The sequence below is a fragment of the Phoenix dactylifera genome, chromosome 2 (genome assembly GCF_051530095.1).
Source record: "Phoenix dactylifera cultivar Ajwa chromosome 2, Ajwa_hap1_PhDact_Kaust_v1.1, whole genome shotgun sequence".
NCBI classification, from domain to species: domain Eukaryota; kingdom Viridiplantae; phylum Streptophyta; class Magnoliopsida; order Arecales; family Arecaceae; genus Phoenix; species Phoenix dactylifera.
Window position 1 is genome coordinate 43,725,590 of NC_143191.1, and position 20,519 is coordinate 43,746,108.

The following is a 20,519-nucleotide window of genomic DNA, read 5'->3' on the forward strand; positions in this document are numbered from 1 at the left end:
TGTGACATGTGGGCCAAGTGCGAGAATGTTAACCAACTCCTATTAGAAGACTAAAGATGGCTCACATGCCATATGTTTTAAACTTATTATATATTATATATATTATTTTTATTTGTAAATTTGAGATATTATAGATAAAATGATGAGAGTTTTACTCAGTCAAAGAACTACCCACTCTTGGGCAGTTACCACTTTCTTGATGGTAGAAAGTGGGTTAGCATATATGGGCAAGGGTTTTGGTTTCTCTGATAAAAAGAAGCACGTGAACACCATAAAAAAAAAAAAAAGATAGGCTCTTCTAAGGAAACACGGAGAAAACCAAAAATATTGTTCAAAGTTCTTCTCCTTACAGAACCATGAGTAAGGGCTTCAGATCATTAGATCATCCAGAATTTAATTTCAGTGTTTGAACAATCATGGCTGAAGGTACATCTTCCGCATTTTGCTTCCATAAAATTCATTAATTCTTCTAGTTTGTTTGTCGCCTTACCCTTACACAAAAAAAATAAAAATAAAAATTCACCACACGATGGATCGTTGGTTGCTGTTCCTACGGCAATCAATTTGCAGCTGTTTTGGTTTTAGCTGCAGGGAGTCCTCGGTACAGCACCACACGATGTTGGAGGATTCAATAGTGAATCCGCGTCTCCTCATCCTCCTCTACTTCTTAGCTTTTCCAATCTCTGTTTTTTTTAAAAAGATTTTTAAGGTTCCGTTAATTTCTTTACTCTTATCTTTTACTTCTAACGAGTTTTTGTGTCTCCTGAAAGAATTCATAGGATTTTGGAGGCTGATGGAAGGTTGGAGAGGCAGATTGTGCTGATAGCAGCTTGGTTTTCGGATTATACGCTTCCTTGTAGAAAATTTTCATTTTTTTTATTTTCGCTGTTGAAAATTAAGATTATTCGCTTGGGATTACGGTTTACAACGTTATCCGAGTTTTTTTTATTTATTCCAGCAGCATGTTCTGAGGTTTTCCTGAGTAATCTTTTGTTATTTTCTTTTTTCTCTATTTAGTTGAAAGAGTGATTTGACAAAACTTCGGTCTTTTTGGTTCTTGCCCTCCATTTATATCCCTTGTGTGACCGCCTTTATTTACTCCGGTTCGAACCGCCTGTCTCTGCGGTCGCCGCCGACCCAGTTCATCTCGCGAACCCGAAGGTCTTGGTCTATTCTCCCCGACCCTGAACCCTAAACCCTCATACCCTAATAAGCTATCGAAAACCCCTGCGGACTCGATCGCCCCCGTTCGGTCATCCGGAGGAGGAGGAGGAGGAGGAGGAGAGGGATATGGAGGACTCGCAGGCGAAGCGCGTTCCTCACTTGCCTTGGATGCGAAACCCAGTCGATATCAATCTTTATGAAGAATGCCCCTTCGGTCTCCTACCATGTCTTGATCCCAGGTGCCCTCGCTTTCTTTTCTCCTTTTCTTTTCTTTTTCTTGGAGTTTGACGTCGGTATAATTTTTGCACAATGTTCACTCGTTTGTTCTCCACGCGATAGGCTGAGAGGGCGTCTTTTTTGGCTTGTTATAGCGTGGATTTAGTGCTTTTTGGTGTAAAAATATGATTTTTATTAGTGAAAAATTAATATCTGTAGACTTTTCCCCGCTTATATTGATTGATTGGTTTGAAATATATGTTCCAATGCATGCATTCAAGTATAACATGAATTGGATTCATGCTACATTCTGAAGATCATCGATATGTTGTTGAAGAAAAAGGAATTCCAGGGTTTAAGATGCACGTTACAATAGTAAACAAGAATTTACGCTGGAAGAATGGTCTCCTGGTTAATGCGAAAAACAAGAAAGAAAGAGAAAGAAGGAAAGAAAGGTTAGGTTAGGCATCTGCAATGAAAGGGAAGCTGGAATAGATGTGGCTTGCTTGTGGTAAAGTTTATTTGGTACTGTTGAGTTACAATAGCTGTTACATCCTTAATTGGCTGAGTATTGCATGTAGGAGCTACATTATACTAAACAGAGAATAAACTCAGTTTGCCCATATATAAATAATATTTCTCTATTTTGTGTATTTGTAGATTGGAGGAGGCTTTGCAGAAAATCGGTATTCAGTCACTTTTTCCAGTGCAAGTAGCAGTGTGGCAAGAAACAATTGGACCTGGTGCTTTTGAGAGAGACATTTGTGTCAATTCCCCGACAGGGAGCGGCAAGACTCTGGCTTATGCTTTACCTATTGTGCAGATGCTCTCAACTCGGAAGATAAGATGTTTGCGAGCATTAGTTGTTTTGCCTACTCGTGATTTGGCCGTGCAGGTACTTCATGAATGAATTCTGTTTTTTGACAATATTTCCTTTGTAATAGCCACCTCAACGTTTATGTTATAATGACTTCTGTCAGAGCTGCCAAGTCAGCTTAATCTGCGGAGTTTGTTAAGTGTTGGTCATATCAGGCTCTCAAAGTAGCTTAAGAGCTAAGCTGCTAAAGCTAGTTTGTTATATGCTGGTTGAAGCAGTTAGATCCTGCTTGATTATCAGATTCCAACATTCGTATTCTTGATTGCTTTTCTTGTAGACTAACATCATCCATTTAGAGTATATTTGGAAGGGAAAACCAACTTCATCACAGAAAACAATGGTAGGCCCTTAGATTATCTTTGTTTGTCAGTGATACAGTAGAGAGTATAGACTATTCAGCGTATACTTGCATCCAAAAAAAAGTGCAACTATTTATTTTTATATTGTATAATGTCATTGACTGTTCAGCAATCATATGTGGTTAGGAAACATTAGATAGTAACGGCATTACAACCACATAGGATGAGTCTTCATGCTGTTTCTCCCACAGCTTGCTGGATGTAATCCAGACTCAAACTTGTAATATATAGTTAGTCAATTTCATATTATCTTGGTGAAATGAATTAAGCAATGTTTATTTTTGTTGCTTGTTTTCCAATTTTTGCATAAAGAGGAAATATATTTTTGTATTACATGATTACATCTATTAAAGTCTTTTCTTGCTTATGTAGATCATTTGTTAACTACTGTAAGGGAGTCCTTTCTTTTCCTTATTTCATTTTCATTTTAATGGCTACCTTTTCTTTTGTTATGTGGCTCAGGTTAAAGAAGTTTTTGCAACTATTGCCTCTGCAGTAGGTCTGCGTGTAGGCTTAGCAGTTGGTCAATCATCACTTGCAGATGAAATTTCAGAGCTCATTAGGAGACCTAAGCTAGAGATGTGCTCATCATTTGATCCAGATGACATACAAATGGAGCCACAAACTTCAGTGGACATATTGGTGGCAACTCCAGGAAGGCTGATGGATCATATTAACACGACAAAGGGTTTTAGTCTGGAACATCTTTGTTATCTGGTCAGATGGTTCTGAATCATCTTTTCCCTAGTCCTGTTCTGTTCCATTCTATCAGCTTTTGTATCTATAAGCATACATGTTATCTAGTTTATCTGACTACATCTATACGAGTCCTTTGTTTGCTGTCTTCTATCAAAATTTCTAATAAAGTTTGAAACAAGGTATTTTGCATTTGATAACAGTTTATGCTAGCTCTTCTTTCTTACCTTTAGGAATCAAGGACCAGAAGACTGATATTTTGATAAGACTTTCTCTGCATAAGTGATGATGCAGATCAACTGAGTTGAGCTCTTTTTCACATGCTTAACATTTTTGTGACCTATTTTATTCCTTTTTTTTTGCTGTATTTTTAGATTCCCTCCGCCCCCCTCCCCGGCACACACAAAAAGAAAGACCATGGTCAGTTCTCTAGGGAAGAAGTAGGCTGTAAGTCATTTTCAGGAGAAAAAGGAGAGTTTGGTGTTTCAGGATATATTTTGGCAGTTCAGGGCATCTCATTTTTGTCCAGGGAGAGAGAAAAAAAGGTGGAAGAGAAACAAGAAAAGAAAAAAAGGATGAAGAGAAGAAGGAAATAGATTAAGAGAATTAGGTAGTTAAGCATTGGGAATCACTAAGTGGCTGCTCAAAAATTTGGCCACTTAAGTACCTGGCAATTGCAACCAATGTGCTTGTTTGTTTCATTATGTAGTGAGTCTATTAGTTTGAAAATAACCTTTTTTATGCTTCCGTCATTAGACGAGGACAACTTTAAATATAGGAAAAGGATCATCTGATGAACCAAAGGCCATAATTAGGTGGAAGAATGATGCAATTCTCTTTCTCTGAGAAAATTGGGATATACTTCTTTCACTCGTATATATTAATTAAAAAAACCTTCATGCCTTAAATATTATTTTTTCATGAACCCTGTGTACAACATTCATTATTTCTTGATACATGTTTCTGACACTGTGGTTTAGAAGGAGAGTGGTATATCAAATCATGCCAACAAAACAAGGACAATATTTGATTCAACCTTTTAGCCTTTAAAAACTCACTGAAAGTTGTACATGGGGTTGTAAGGAAATCTTATTAAAAGATCAGGAGCTTGGTAATTATTTTGATGGTTTTTTTTTTCTCGAGGGGGAGGGATGTTCGGCAAATTCTGGTGCAGGGGATGGTTGTTGTCATCCCAAATAAGGCCTGTGTACTGTAATGTATTTTCAGAACAGTGAAATATTTTAGATATTCTCATATTTCTCTTTTTTTTAAAAAAAAAGGAGGATATGTTTGGCGCTGCGCATTTGCATATGTGTTGGGCCTATGGGCTTGCATTTTCCCTTTTCACAATTGTAGACTTGATTGGGCTCCACCTTCAATTTCTCATCTCTAATGTCTGATTTAAAAGGAAATCTGCACTTATAGGCCAGATAATGGCAATTTGATTTGACGAGACATGTCTAACCCTGCCCACCTATTGTAGAAGAAAGAAACATTCACCAGAGAAGTAAACCTCCTGCCTACGTTCTCTCTCAAATTTAATTTCAGAAATCTAATCTCAAGGGAAGGATTCACAGTTCCTAAAGTAACTTAAAAGTTGCCATTTGGAATTATTGAACAAATAGTTGTAATAGGATTAGAGCTAATGTATTCATGTCTAACTTGATAGTGGATAATATGGTTTTGTCTTAGTGTCTCTCTGGTACCAAAAACCAGCATCATTGATGCATGTTGACTAGATTTCTGCCAATTCCTTTCCTTCAGAACGGTCTGCCTTTCTGTATTAGTTTTGAGTGAATATGAAAGGAACATTTCTCCACATTCTTTCGATGTTGAGGAGCTACCTTGGATTCAATCTTTTGATTTGTTGTACCCATTCATTTAGGTGCCTTCATGGACAATCTCCTTGCTATTCATTCAATGCATGGGAACAATGAAAAGATACCTTTCATCATTGGCATCTTGTATGGCACCCTTTGTCAGACCTACATCAGCCAGATGAATATATTGAATCCCCTTCATTCACAAATTCTATTTTCAATTTCTCAAAGATTACATGAACATCTCTTATTATTTGATGGATCTTGTATATCTACAGGGATCTGTCATGTTAAGCCAACATTCCTGCACCTATATATCTTTTCAGAAATGCCCTTTGTGGAACCATGATGCTGTATGGTTACCATTTTCTTTATCTTAGTTTAGTCTTAGATACAAGCATATCACATGAATCCTTGCTTCTTCTGAAATATGGAGTACCGTCAAATAACTTGTGCAGAGTTTACTTCCATGTGAAATATGGAGTTTACTTCCCTTTGTGCAGAGTTTAAGATGATACCGTTTCTTTATCAGTGCATTTAGCTTCCTTTAATATTTGAAGTGATTAACTTGTCAATTAAGTTTATCAATAATGCTTTGAGATTTGACTTATTTATAGGTTATTTTCATTGCATGTTTTGTGCTGAGTAGCCTATTTGTTGAATTTTCAGGTAGTTGATGAGACAGATCGATTGTTAAGAGAGGCATATCAGTCCTGGTTGCCGACTGTGATTCAGCTTACTTGTTCAAATGATCAGGCATTATTTGACCATGCAAGACTTGGGCCCTCGATTTCTGGTTCCTTGGCAACCATAAGGAGATCGTAATCCTACTTCTTCCTACTTGGCTTGAAACAATCTATAGAAATAAATCAATATTAAGGCCCTTTATAAAAGATTGTGTCCAGATTTTGACTTATATATAATGTCTTGAACTCTTATCAAAATCCTTATGTTAAGGCCTTCTTCCCAAGCTTAGCAGAACGATATTCATTTTTTATTTTAAAGATATTTTTCTTATTCAATGATATGCCTTTGAATGCAGTGGTGTTGAAAGGGGGTTTAAAGGTAAAAGTTACCCAAGGCTTGTTAAAATGATTCTCTCTGCTACACTGACTCAAGATCCTAGCAAGCTTTCTCAACTTGACTTGCATCATCCTTTGTTGTTGACAAGTGGGGAGAGGCGATACAAACTTCCAGAAAAACTGGAATGTTACAAGCTGGTTTGTCCCATTTTTAGCTTTTGACAAATCAGTAAACTCCTTGAAGAAAAACTATCTTTGAACATAAATCTGATTATAATTGTTTAACCAGTTGAGCACTATATATAGATTTCTTTTACTTTTGCTGGTTTCCATCTAGTACAATTTTTGAATGAATATCAACAGAGTGAAAATTTCATTTCTTATTCAAATTCATTATCTTAGAAAAAACATAACTTGCTGAAATGGTTGATTCATCTACAATGTTCTATTAGTGGTAGAATTATTTCAGTTGTCTTTTGGATAATAGCTTTTTTTTTTTTTATGTCTGACTCTGTTTCGGTGTATGCGCAGATTTGTATATCAAAACTGAAGCCATTGTATCTAGTTGCTCTTCTACAAGATTTGAGAGGGGAAAAGTGTATAGTATTTACATCGTCTGTAGAATCAACTCACAGACTATGCACTTTATTAAATTTCTTTGGAGACTTGCCATGCAAAATTAGTGAATATTCACGTCGGCAGCATCAGTCTTTGCGAAGGTAAATGACAAACTTGCAAACTTAAATTTCCTCATTTAAGCAAAGAGGTTCTGTTGCTTTGATGCAATATTCATAGCTCCATTGGACATGATTTGTCAAGAACAATGTCAGATAAAGTATATATTTTTGCGAAGCATGATCTTTGTAAAAAAGAAAATGACAACTTTCGACCTTGTTGAAGGCTATGGACCAAATACAGCAGTCACCAAACAAATCTTTTTGCCCATTCAATCATGCGGAATGGCTGAAAATTAAAAGATTATGGGATGGACCATTTTGTTTACCTAGCGCTAAAGTGACACACTGATTGGCAGTTCTAGCTTGGTTGATCCATGTGTAGGAGTGCGACTTTTGTTGTTTGGTTTAACCCTTTTTCCAACATAGCAGAAAAGAGGGCATAGTCAGATCCCATGCAGTACTTTACGTGATGTTGTGCATTGGATTGGTGAAATTATTCTCATCCAAATTTATTAATTTGCAAACTATTGAAGAACATCTTTGTGATCATGGATCTCTTCTATAGATGGATATCCAATTTCAATTTTTCGTATTATTTTGTAAATTTGGTTACATTACACTGTTAAATAAAAAAAACTACGTAAATAGTTTGAAAGGAATTGGGCAGTTTAGATGTATTACATGAGAATAGTGAAGAAATTGAATGAAAGGTAGCTGAACGAAATAAAGTATGTCAGGATCAAGTTATATGTGATAGTAATTTTTTATTGAAAATGTCAGACAAATCCTCAATTTTTCACCATATACTTTTGAAGGAGCTCAAATTATGACAATGTGAACTATATACCCTCACATAAGTCAACCCATCGACTTGCATTGGTAGTGTGATTGTATTTTGACTTGTCTTACAAGACTAAGGGCCTGTTTTGGACATTGGAAGATCTTAATGGTCGGATTCTTCTGGTGGGGCCTCCTTGATTGAAGTTATGGTGAAAAATGGGAATTTTTTTGGTACAACGGTCGCTCACGTTATTCTAGCGTGAGTGCAACCAACAGTGTCAAGAAACATAACGTGGGACAAATGTGGGGGTAGGGGTACAATATCAGACCATGTCCATATGACCTCTTCTGAATGATGAGCAACAAAGGAGGCAATCTAGTTTGCCGCCCTTCACCTTTCGATACACATGAGCAGCCTGAAAGGAGTCACAGTCTCTCGCCAGCCTCTGAATATCCTTGAGGAGAGGATGGTCGTCGCCCTATCGCTCAGCATCCCAGATTCAATCGATCATCATAGCGGAGTCTCCTTCTAGGAAGATATTACCAGCCCCTAGAACACTCTTCGCATAGGTGATACCCTCCCATGCCACTCTGAGCTCCGCTCCTAGGACCGTCATGTCACAAGTGCGCCGCCCACCTGCGGCATCAATCTGGAGTTGTGATCACGGATCACAAACTCCGTCCCTCCTTTGTCTCTTCCTGCCAACACACTACTGTCAAAGTTCACCTTGAGGCGACCAGGGAGTGGGAGCTCCCAAATGACGAGTGACTCTGGGCGATGTGACAGCGGTGTGGGAACCCCAGATGTCCTTAGCCCTCCCAGGTAAAGTCTCCTTAGTAGTGTTGATGATCTCAGCTGCATGATGGATAGCTCTGGTTACCACAACTCTCGGAGATGCCCTCCTACCCTCAAAGATACGGGCATTTCTATCTAACCAAATATGATAAGCCAAGTAGGCACAGGTGACGCCCCATTCCACCGTCCCCGGTCTCCTCATAGTTTTTCTCAGATGTAAATCCTCCGCCGGCCCCAAACCTCGCAGCAAGGGAAATGTCACACTTCACACTTGTATCGCCCGAGGGCAGCTAAGAACATGGCTGATGGTCTCCTCCGTGTCGGGGCAACCCTCATACATTGGAGTAGTCCTGACGCCCCTCCTTACTAGCACGCTGCGGGACGGAAGACATCCCCAAACCACCTTTCAGATGAATAAGGCCACTCAAGGAGAAACATGCAACCTCCAGATCTACCCACCCTCAATCTGCTGGGTAGTCCCCCTCCCCATCAATGCATGCAAGTTCCTAGCACGCACCCTCGTCCTCTTTGTTAGAGACCAAACTAATCTGTCTATCATCTCCCCAGCAGGAATGGGAATATCCAGGACCCTCTCAGCTAACTACTCCCCGAATGCATCTCGGATCATCGCTTCGTTCTATCTGCCCGCACTCGGAGTAATCAGATCACTGACCCTACACTCCGACAGTCTCACTGAATCCACCATCGTCGGCATTCGCCCCAATGGCTACTCGGTCACCCAAGCGTCTGCCCGTCTCCAATAGCACACTTGATTGTGGGGAGCATCGTCGGAGCGTAGGCACGGATCTCCTTCCAGATGAAGGAGCTATGACGCCCAACTTGGAAGTCAGCCATCGCCGAGTGCGCTCCGTACTTGCCCCTAATGAGGGCACACCACAAACTGTCCGTCTCCAGAATGTACCTAGCTGCGTGTCTCGCCGCCAAAACCTCTCGCCCGCCGCCAATGAATGCACCCCCAGACCACCTGACCTGACCAGCTGGCATATCACCTCCTACACCACCAAGTGAATGCCACCTCTGCCATCCCTCCTACCTCAGATGAAGTTTCTGAACAGCTGCTCCAGGAACCTCATCGGCGCCATCGGCACAATGGTGTTCGATAGCAGGTATATCGGTACCGAGCTAAGAACCGTCCATACCAAAATCACTCTATCCATCATGGATGGTGCATCCATCTGCCAGCCCTCCAATCTAAGTATGATGATGTGCACAATGTTAGAACAGTCTCTGTGACGAAGGCGACGCTTAGTGATAGGGACACTCAAATATTTCAGAGCTCCCTCCTGCTCGCCACCCCCAGGACTTGCTTAATGGATTTTTGAAAGAGATCAGGGAGGATTGGAAACTGGAGGATCACTGATCTCTCATTCTCATGGATTAGGTAAGTCACCTTGGAGAAGTGACTACTTATCCCTGAAAAATAGAATTAGTTGCCAATGCTGTTGGCTTTCTCTACCTGTTTCTACCTCGGGATTCCGATGATTTTTTCAAAAGAGAGGCCCTGTCAGAAGATCTCATCAAACTGATAAGATCGTCTAACATCCAAATGGGCTCTAAAATAGCAAAGAACATCAAGATATAGAACTCTGTTGTAAAAGTAGTCTAAATTTACGGAAGAAGATGTTTTTCTGCCCATTTGTCATCAGCATTTTTTCCTTTTATCCTTCAAAGGTAATTAAGATCACCCTGAACAGATGCCAAAGGATGGAATGATGTTCTTTTGAAGAATGCTGGGTTACATGGACTTCCCATTAGGAGCGCTCCTCAATCTATGTGCTGACCACAAACATTGGCTGTACCTGACCTTGTCGAGTTAACCAATTAATTATCACCATCTGATTATTTTATGAAAGCACCTGTACAAGTGTGTCCACTGGCATGCTTGGCCATGCTCACAAACATATGCATACCTCAAACATGTCTACAGGCTGCTTATTAAAATTTTATTAATCAGAGTGCACTCTGCATTAGGGCTTGCCAAACAATGTTATTTGCCCTACCGAGACTGGCTGTTCAGAACTAATTTGCTTAAGACGAATTTGACTGATTTTATGAAAGCACTTGCACGAGTGCATCCTCACAGGCATGCATGCTTAGGCATGGTCACATATGCATATGTCAACATTTCAGCAAGGTGCTTCTATTTTTATCAATTTAATGGTGAAGGATTCTTGGAGCCCACACTGCATTAAGAGTATGGATCTTGCTGAATAATGTATTTTCCATACTTGACAGGCTGTTCAGAAGTATTTGCTTGATGCAAATTTGACTGCCTCTAGCTCAACAATTTTTATATGAATCATTTTATGGAGTCTCTGTCATGACAACAGATTTTTTTTTTTCCTGCAGCAAAACATTGAAGACCTTTAGGGAAGGGAAAATAGAAGTGCTTGTTGCTACAGATGCAATGACTCGAGGAATGGATGTTGAAGGAATAAGAAATGTTATCAATTATGATATGCCTGCTTATGTTAAGACTTACATTCATCGAGCAGGCCGCACTGCAAGAGCAGGTCAGACTGGGCGTTGCTTTACTTTACTGCGAAAAGATGAGGTATACTTTTTCCCTGCATGATAACCTTCGAACTATTAAAAATTGTCTTTTAGGAAAGTGTTACTATGAAATATATTGATTCCATGGGTCGTTCTGCATCAAGAGGGATTTTTAGAGAGGAACAGAGAAAAAGAGACAATAGGGAAGAGTATGCTTGGCATGTTTGTTAAATTGCTAGCAATTGGCATATGGTTTGAAAGTAGTGAAAGATAATTATTTAACCGGACAGTTTCCATTACATGATGGGGTCCAGAATGGAATAGCAATTGCAGACAGGCATTACATGTTGCTTGTTACTATGATAATCTTCTACATGCATTTGGATGGCTGATTATATAGCCATTGCCCAATCTCTATCATGGTTCCATATTGGTCCTGTGGGTGTCTAGTTCTTTTGTTGTTTTAATAAATTTTCAAAGCTTCAGGAGTCACTATGGAGGACCTGGCCTTTGATAGTAACTAGTAGTGAAGACCACATTGATGAAGCCTAAATTGATTTGATAAGAGGCTTTTTCTAGTGATCATCACTCATTCTTTGAAGAGATGCTTTTTTGCGGTCCGAAATGTTTCATGTTGAAATTATATGGATGAGGGTTCATTTAGACAAATTGAACTGAATTTCTATGCATTTGTTTAACTTGTAATTATTCCTGTATTCTCATCGAGAGGTTTTTGAATACTGGCCTATGTTTTGCATGCAAAATTGTTTGTTATCTTTACAACCTTGTTTCAGAACTAGTACATCACAACTATCGCATCACACTTTCCACAAAAAAGGAGGGGTTTGATCATGTCAAGGTCAAGTTGGCATGGTCAGACTGCAACCCACGATGCCTTTCCTCTATCAAGTTCTACCAGTTAAGCATCCAATATTTGACATACTCTAAGTACAGAATTTTTATAATTTTGTAACCACTTATTGTTGGTTGCTTTCACTTCCCCTTGTTAAGGAAATTATTATCGAAGTATGAATCTTACTATGTCCATGTGACATGGATTACGATGAAAATCAATTGCTTCTTTTGATATGAAATTATGAATGGTTCTAAATACCTTTAGCTACTAATAATAATCTTGGAAAAAGATTGATTTATATCATCCATAGACAAATATATAAATGCATGGGGGTTGGCTAAATGGATGGAATACGGTCCAACAGATTTTAGTGGCTTCCTGAAGCAGTCTCTTGACCTGATGTTGACCTTATCTGAATTTGCTAAAATTCTTGATCAAGGTAACAAGAGGATGAGCTGCCATAGTTGGCAGGACGGAGAACTTATTTTACTGGCCACAAGTGTGCTCATACTAACTGCCAAGCCTCAAATAGTTCTTTGAACTTGGGAGGGCTTAGATGAAGAAAGAAGAATGTTAGTTTGGATACACAGCTGTGTTGGCCGCTGGAAGGTGCAAAGTGCAAGCCGAGTACCATTTCTTTTTTTCTTCTTTTTTTGGTATGATGAGTAGCCAAGTTGAAACTTAACCCCACGGACTGCTAAGATCTATTTTGGAAGTTTTCCTTGACACTGTTAGAAGCAAGAATATTAAAAGGGTGCTGATATCAAAATGTTTAATCTTTTCCAAGGGAGTTGTGTTCTAAAGGACCTCTTCAAATATCATTAGCAAGAGGATGCAAGGCTCAAGAATGCAGATCTCTGTGTACCAGATTTTGTTGTCAAACTGAAGTAAAAAAAAAATTCTGATGTTTCAATCTTGTGATTCCTTAGAGAAGATTCTTTTGGTTGGAAAGAAGCTACCTCTAATGTAGTTTTTCCTTTATGATGGATTATACACACTGTATTTTTAGTACAAATATTATGTGCTTTGCTGCTAAATAAATTTTAAAAGCATTAGTGCATGCAAATATTGTGATGAAATTTTCTGCTTCTATATTTTGCTATGATTAAACATATTCATTTTTGTTTTTTCAGACTAAACGTTTCAGTAAGATGCTTCAGAAGATTAACAATAATTCATGTAATCTTCACTCTTTGCCTGCTGATTCAATAGAAGAGCTTCGCCCTATTTATTCTTCTGGTAACTTCTATGAACTTTTGCTCCTTTTTTTAACATAAGTTAGTTTTCAGCCAAGTTTCTATTTACCTCTCTTTTTTTATTTGACAATATAACAGCATTGAAAAAGTTGAAAGGATGTGTGGAGTCAGAAACAGCAAGGAAATCCGGTATCAGTGCTAAGTCTGTAAAGTCTAGTGATAGAAAGAAAGGCAAAGACAGAATGAAAGAATAGATGCATTATTTTAATGGAGATCCTTATTATGACAGCTACCGGTACTCACAATCTTTCAATGGTGAGTTTTAGAGTTCTCTTCCAACCAAGCCTTTACTTTAACTCTCTCTCTCTCTCTCTCTCTCTCTCTCTCTCTCTCTCTCATTTATTAGTTGATTTTGAATTTTCCCTCTGTGAATTCAGTTCCAAAACTAGTTTCGAATCTGGGTTAACTCCGAAATGGTCAGTTGCTACTTGCTTCTATCAACATTATCCTGGGGAAATCTTGAATAGCAATTTAGTAAAAGAAAATTAAGTTTGATCTGGCCCCAGCAGTCCAAGGTTGAATATATCAAATTTGCCGCCCATACTTTGAATGCTTAAAAGTCAAAAGCATTTTGCCTTATACTGGCATGTGTTACTTTAAAAGAAAAAGATTTCTGTGGAAGACTGAGCTTTTGACTCTTCCAATTTTCACCGCTTCAAATGTTGCTATAAACAAGAAAGAAATTTCCTTCTGTATATTAGTAATACATATGTGCTAGACATGCTTGGCACTCATGCACACCATGTGTCATTACTTATAGGCCACACTCGTGATTATCCTACTTTATAAAGATTTGTTTGCATCCTAGAAGATAGTCAGTGGTGGGCTCTGTTGTCTCCATCTTTAGATACTCCGACTACTTCTGGGGCACATGTAATTTATTTTAAAACATGATCTCTTCTTAGCTCCACACTTGCCAAATCTTTGCCTGGAGTGTGTTATCCTAACCACCAATCATCGCATGACAGCAATTATGTTTTTACATGAACATATTCATAATAATTATGGTTCTCTGATACCATAAATATATTTTTAGCAAACACAAAGAATGTAAATGAGATTATTCACTACATCTTGCGGTCAACTTCTTTCTATACTACATTTTTATAGCTCTTGATTATTCTGTGTGTGGCCATTCTTTTTCTCAATCATTACAAGTAACCTGTAAGTTGTGCAATGAATTTAGACATCACTTTTAAGAAAACCTAGGTGAGTTAAGGAAAAGTTCCACTTTATTTTAGTTATTTTCCAAAAAAACGTATATAATATGTTTTTAAGGGTGGCAAAATTTGACCTTACCCAAGAAACCCAATTCGACCCAATCCAGAGATTTTTAGTTCGGGACTTTAAATGGGTTGGCTTTGGGTCAAAGGTTTAACCCGACTTTGAGTCACGAGCGTAGAGGTCTATTTGGGTCAAAATATTTTTGGTTGGGTTGTGTCGTGGTGTTGAATAAGAATTTTTGAGTGATTGATCTTTTTCTTTTTTTTGGGTAAGTAATTGATCTTTTTCTTGATATTAACTGTTTAAATTATTTTAAAAATTATCTAGTGAGAATTGTAATATTGAATTTGATAGGTTAGCAAGGCTTATTAGGGATTTCAGTCTTACAAAATAGATTGGTTAGGGTCAAACAAGTGATCCAAAATGACCCATGGGTGGGTATGGGTCAAGAGATCTTGCCAAAATTTTGGGTCGGTTCGGGTATGGGTCAAGGTTTGTATGTTGTCCTTGACCTAACCTGACCTGACCAAAATTACCACCCTATAGTTTTATTATCAAATTTTAGGATTATATTTTGATCTATTGTATATTTTTGACATATTATATTTTTGGTCTTTTACCTTCCCACATTATTGTTCAATTTTTTTATAGTTTGTTTTAATGATGTGAATATGGATTTTTTATAAAAAAATTCATAGCATTTAACAATGCCTTCATAGATCTGTGTTCATATTATGGGATCAAGTCATGTACAGAAAAGGTATTAGTTTTTGTAATTTTTAAGTGCAGCAACAAAAAGGAAAAAAATACAAGACCCCTTTAACTTTTTATGTTTTGTACTTACACCCCAAAATTTATAATTTTTTCAATAGACCCTAAAACTTAAGATTTTGCATGTGGCCCAGTCGTCCATCCAAGTTTTAACATCGTAAACGGCATGCGTGAAATGACTAAGTTGCTCTCCGTCTTCCGACGAAGGAAACTGTTTTAGAGAATAATTTGGGCTAGTTCTCCCTCATGACCCATAGCGATCCTTGACTAGAGGAGACGAGGGGCGAGGACCCATTTCGTACTAGAGAAGCACAAGCACGAGAGGAGAAAAGGGGTGATGGTCAAGTGCTCCGATGTTGACAGCAGGGGTGGCAGCGATGAGAAGGGGGAAGGTCCAGCTCCGACGAATCAACGATAAGGCAAGCCGCCAGGTCAGCTTCTCCAAGTGGTGGACTAGCCTCTTCAAGAAGGCCCATGAGCTTGCCATCCTCTGCGACGCGGAGGTCGACCTCGTCTTCTCCCCTGAAGTCGAGGTTCGTTTCCATTCTCCTCCTCCGACTTAGGTTGGTGGATCCTTGAGATCGATCGATATCCTCCGACAATGGTTGAGGTGGTGAGGAAGAGAGCGCGACATCAGCATTGCTAGGGTTTGAGCCAACCGATCGATGTCACTCTACTCGATGCCACTATTGCGGCCTTCTATAGGATAGGACGAAGGAGGAGGTGAGCGAGGTGGACGAGGACGGTATCAAGGATCGTGAGGCATTTGAGGGAGCGGCGGATCTTGGTGATGAGCAAGCGAATGTGCGGCCACACAATTAGGCAAAGAGCATATCCGCTCTAGCTGTTGTGCCTCCTCCCTCGATCTATGCGGCACCATTGCAGCCGACACCCTCACCATCGCTTCTCCTCTCTCCCCGCCCCCCTCCTCAACCCACTCATGCCCTCCCTTTCCTCACCCTCTGCTACCCCGAATTGCCATTCTCCGCCTTGCCACTGGGTCCTGGAACTCTCTTGACCTCTGCGGCGCCATCACCGTCGGCACCCTCACCACCATCGCCCCTTATCTTCCCATCCCCTTCTTCACCCCATCCACGCGCTCCCTTTCCTCACTCACCGTTGTCGGCACCACCATCAAAGGGCCTAGTTTTTTTTCTAATTTTTATTCCGATATTTATTCTAATTTCTGCTTTTCCAATTTTTCTGATTTTTATTCTAATTTCTGATGCTTCCATCTCCCATATTTGTGATTATTCTAGATTATCAATGGATATATGGACACTAATTTGTTTACAGTATAATATGTTATTTTTTTGACAACTTTTCCATGAGTTTCACATAATCTCTTTCCTTTCCCGACAATTGTAAAGACAACCACTAATTTAGTAGGAAGGGCATTAAAGGAATAATAAGTTTTTTTTTAATCAGGTGACAGTCATATGATAACAATTTCTAACAAAGATGGATAGCTGGGCCACGTTGCAACCAAATCTTAAGTTTTGGGGTCTAATTGAAACAAATTAGAAGTTATGGGGTGTAAGTGCAAATTGCGAAAAGTTGAAGGGGCGTCGCTGTAATTTTGCCCAACAAAAATAAAGGCCAAATGGGTTCCCAGCATTAAGTATCACAAAGTGAGCCATCCTCTTTAAATTAAGTTAGACTTTGTTTTTGATATATGTAGGAGTTGGACAGAGTCTGGGAGTTAAAAGAGAAGGTTGAGTTCCTTTTTGAAAGAATAGATTCTTTTAGTAAAGTTAGAAGAGCTCTAGTATCAAACTTCTCAAACAAGAAGCAATGCGTTTCATAAATTTACAATATGGACTAAGTGGCATGGGGTAATAAGTTATTTTGCATGGAAAAGTGGCTATCCAGAAAATTGTTTATTCTGATATTACACTGTAGAAACCTTCAACTTCTATGTTCATTTAGCTTTTAATGAACATATAAGTTTTGCTGCTATGATAGTTCAAAATATTCTATTGCAAATTATTTCAATCTACAATTATGCTGAAGTTGGCTTGGGAACAGAATTGGAGTAGAATAAGACTTGATCATCAAGTCTTTAATCCTTATCTTGCTGGCATGGAAGCTTCCTCCTCCAGGTGCTTAAGATAAACTTTGACGGCTTTCTTGGGAAATCCATAACCTTTGCACATAGGTGTCATTAGGATTCTTATCCTTCTCAGGGTTTCAAGTCCACTTGGAACAGCAAACCTGTAATGAAGTGGAGGCACAAAGCCATTTTGTCTTATAAGTGGTCTAGGGAGCTTTTGTGGAAGTTCTTCTGAAAGCGACTCCTTGAACTACAATTTTGTGGTTATTGTACTTAGGCGCACCTGGAAGCTTGCAAACATTTTTGACATGAATCTTGGTGTTGCTAGAAGGTTTCAAGGAGATATGAGCCTCGGGCAGGAACCTGACTTAGTTTTATCTTGTGTGAACCTGCAAAGGTCCAAGCTTCCTTCTTGTTATCATTTATATAAATTGCTATCCGTAAAATAAATCAACGAATGGTGGCTTATTCCTGTTCGCTTTTTTATGTCTTTCTTTTGGGAAGTGTACTTTTTACTGGCAAACCCTGACACTAGGTTGCATAATTTTGATCTTTTCTGAAAAATGATTTCATGAATCTTAAAGATCCAAAATTTATTGTAAACTGAATCAACTTTCTTTCGGCTTTGCTTCTCTTTCTCAGCTAACTCTTACCTGAAACATCAGCTTCTCCTATTAAGTTCCTGAAATCAGAGTTATATATCGCCCCAAACCAGCACATTCGGAAAGGATTTGATTGCCCTTTTTTAGGAAACTGGAGCTGAAGCATTTGATGTCATCGGATTCAAATTTTGAATTGAACAATCAATGAAAGGAAGTAGAACTGGATCATCTATAACTTTCTTCATTGGTGCATTTCTCTGCTCTGTACTATTACATTTTTTTTTTGGTGCGGGGTAAGCTCATTCTGAATTGTATGATACATGTTGGCTTGCCTTGACATGGAATATATATATATATATATATATAAATTCTGTGTCTTTGCAGTAGAAATTTCAAATGAGCACTTTGTTCCTGATTGATTTCAAAGTTTTTCTTGTAAGCTGAGAACTGAAGGATTTGTGGGAACTCGGAATACAGGTCTTAGGATGAGCTTTGGGAAGAAACAATTTTGGAATTCCTAGCCATAATAGGAGCAGTGAAAGGGAGAACTCGAATGAAAACCATAACAAGGTGGTGATTAAATAGAATGATTTGACGCAGGTAATAACTTCATTTGCAAGGCGTCAAACTTGGCACTTCATGTTTATATAGCATCTGGAAGTGAATATAATGCATTGCGTGGTGAAAAGCAAGGTCACAGCTAGCACTTTCATATCAGTGCCTGCTGTCTGAGCGTCGGACTCTGGGGATGGATGCTGATCAGGGTGCTGTAGGTAAGGGGGACTTGGTGAGCAAGCAAACATGCCTGTCTGCTACTTGAGCACAAGCATGCAGGGCCTGAAAATGTACATGCATTCTCAAGACAAAAATGCCATATTCCTTTTATTTTTGAATTTTTTTTTTTACCGAAGCCTGTAATTTCTTTACCCTGATTTAGCTGGTTAAATAGTTTAACCAGCTAATGGAGGAAAAAAAAGCTCCTCAACCATAAGTTGCTGCAAATAGGGGCTGCTTAGGTTCGCCTATTAAGAGTTACCACTGAATTATACTAGTTCGTAGTTTTCAGCTGATCCATGACCCCATAATGGTTTCCATCATAAATTTAGTTATTTTATTCTCTTCACGGGACGTTTACATCACAGCCTGACTTTCAGATGTATGTGGCATGTCTGTTGCACCCAAACTCCTCAAGATGTAAAAGAGAAATCCTACTTTGATACCAGCTGACCGAAACCTGACGGTATTTTTATGAATGTATGTGAATCTGTGATGCATGGCATGAGTAAGCCATTTGAGAAATAACGGAAATGAGCTTGCTGTGAAGATTGCATGGAGAAACATATTCATCAAATAATCCATCTCTTGTTTTTACATGTCGCAATATGCTCTGTGTAAGTTGATTAAAAATGGGGAAAAAAAGCAAAAACCGAAAACATTGTCAACGGAAAAGGTTGACTAATTCAGCTGAATTGTGTCAGTGTCTTTAAAATATAACTACATTTTCGGGCAAATTTATCATTACAAAATTTCCGCAGTGAATTCCTTGTAAAATTTCCTGCAACACATGAAGCAAATGCAAGTCACAAAATGTGAAAGAACTAAATTGTCCATCTGGATTCTTTGCATTAGCCTGATAACTGAGGTTAATACATGACTGAATCATAAATTATGGTGTTCTCGGCTGCAAGCTTCGATTGCTGGCTCCTATTCTGTGATCTCCTCAGCTTTGATCTTTCGGATCCAAAAGAGCCAGCAGCAGCATCTGGCTCGGGTATATAGATCGGCAGTATCAACAGTTGCATTGTTGCATATTGAAGCATACTGGTTTCAGCTTCTCGATCTTTGGACATACATAGATGGCATAAGAATCATGAACATTTTTTTATACCAGAAGCTTCTAAATAACCAAAGATTTATTTTCTGCCATTAGCTGAGGGAGGCATGGACAAATTTAAATATACAAACACATGAGAAATGTATCGTCAGGCTTCCAGCAGACAGCCCCCCAGTACTATCTCAGCATGGATGGGTGTTGTTTTATCACCTCAATACTCTCTAATTGAATGAGAAAGCGTTGTTATAGAAATCAACATTTGCAATAAAAGAATCTCATAGAACTCCACTTCTGATAGAAAATGATCATGCAAGGGAACGATATAAGAGTTTTCTGACTGTTAAAAGTGTGTTGAAAAGGAGAAACATTAACAACTAGCACTCATGCATTGTTGCATATTGAAGCATACTGGTTTCAGTTTCTCGATCTTTGCACATAGCTAGATGGCATAAGAATCATGAACATTTTTTTATACCAGAAACTTCTAAATAACCAAAGATTTATTTTCTGCCATTAGCTAAGCTAGAGGCAGTGATTTAAATAGATAAACCCATGAGAAATGTATCGTCAGGCTTCCAGCAGACAGCCCACCAGTACTATCTCAGCATGGATTGGTGTTGTTTTATCACCTCGGTACTCTCTAATTGAATCAGAAAGCGTTGTTATAGAAATCAACATTTGCAATAAAAGAATCTCATAGAACTCCACTTCTGATAGAAAATGATCATGCAAGGGAACGATATAGAGAGTTTTCTGACTGTTAAAAGTGTGTTGAAAAGGAGAAACATTAACAAGAAGCACTCATGCATGCATGTACACATGCATATTTTATCAGTTAATTCAATAAACATGGATCAGAATTGATCAAATGAATTATATGGAGGAAACAGAAAGATTCTTACTTGATGTACTTGCCATGCCACACAGTTTTGGGCCGGAACAGGCCTGGACAAATCAACTGAGACTATGTTAAAGCTTCTCTCAAAATAACAAGTGATAATG

General features: G+C 38.7%; 1 protein-coding gene across 10 annotated transcripts; it reads left to right on the top strand.

The window, feature by feature from the left end:
* Nucleotides 1-293: 293 nt before the first annotated feature.
* Nucleotides 294-18,189, top strand: RH1 (RNA helicase 1). Of its 10 annotated transcripts, XM_089929039.1 has the most exons (12): nucleotides 296-426; nucleotides 586-634; nucleotides 771-1,403; nucleotides 2,041-2,275; nucleotides 3,079-3,333; nucleotides 5,802-5,953; nucleotides 6,175-6,352; nucleotides 6,686-6,873; nucleotides 10,778-10,982; nucleotides 12,911-13,016; nucleotides 13,112-13,288; nucleotides 17,724-17,992. In XM_089929039.1, exons 3-11 carry the CDS (start codon nucleotides 1,291-1,293, stop codon nucleotides 13,225-13,227), a joined length of 1,548 nt encoding a protein of 515 aa, XP_089785165.1. In that variant the 5' UTR covers nucleotides 296-426; nucleotides 586-634; nucleotides 771-1,290; the 3' UTR covers nucleotides 13,228-13,288; nucleotides 17,724-17,992. The 10 variants fall into 10 exon arrangements, with proteins under 10 accessions (XP_088572659.1, XP_088572658.1, XP_088572660.1 ...); XM_088716531.2 differs by adding an exon at nucleotides 18,161-18,189 and having other exon boundaries at nucleotides 295-1,403; nucleotides 17,724-17,976; XM_088716537.1 differs by lacking the exons at nucleotides 296-426; nucleotides 586-634 and having other exon boundaries at nucleotides 1,366-1,403; nucleotides 2,041-2,123; nucleotides 2,204-2,275.
* Nucleotides 18,190-20,519: the final 2,330 nt, after the last annotated feature.

Bases quoted from the DNA above. Each gene is read 5' to 3' on its own strand.
- RH1 (XM_088716533.2), top strand. From the start codon at position 1,291: ATGGAGGACTCGCAGGCGAAGCGCGTTCCTCACTTGCCTTGGATGCGA. The intron at 1,404-2,040 runs GTGCCCTCGCTT...GTGTATTTGTAG, and splicing joins CTACCATGTCTTGATCCCAG to ATTGGAGGAGGCTTTGCAGA. The intron at 6,353-6,685 runs GTTTGTCCCATT...GTGTATGCGCAG, and splicing joins AACTGGAATGTTACAAGCTG to ATTTGTATATCAAAACTGAA.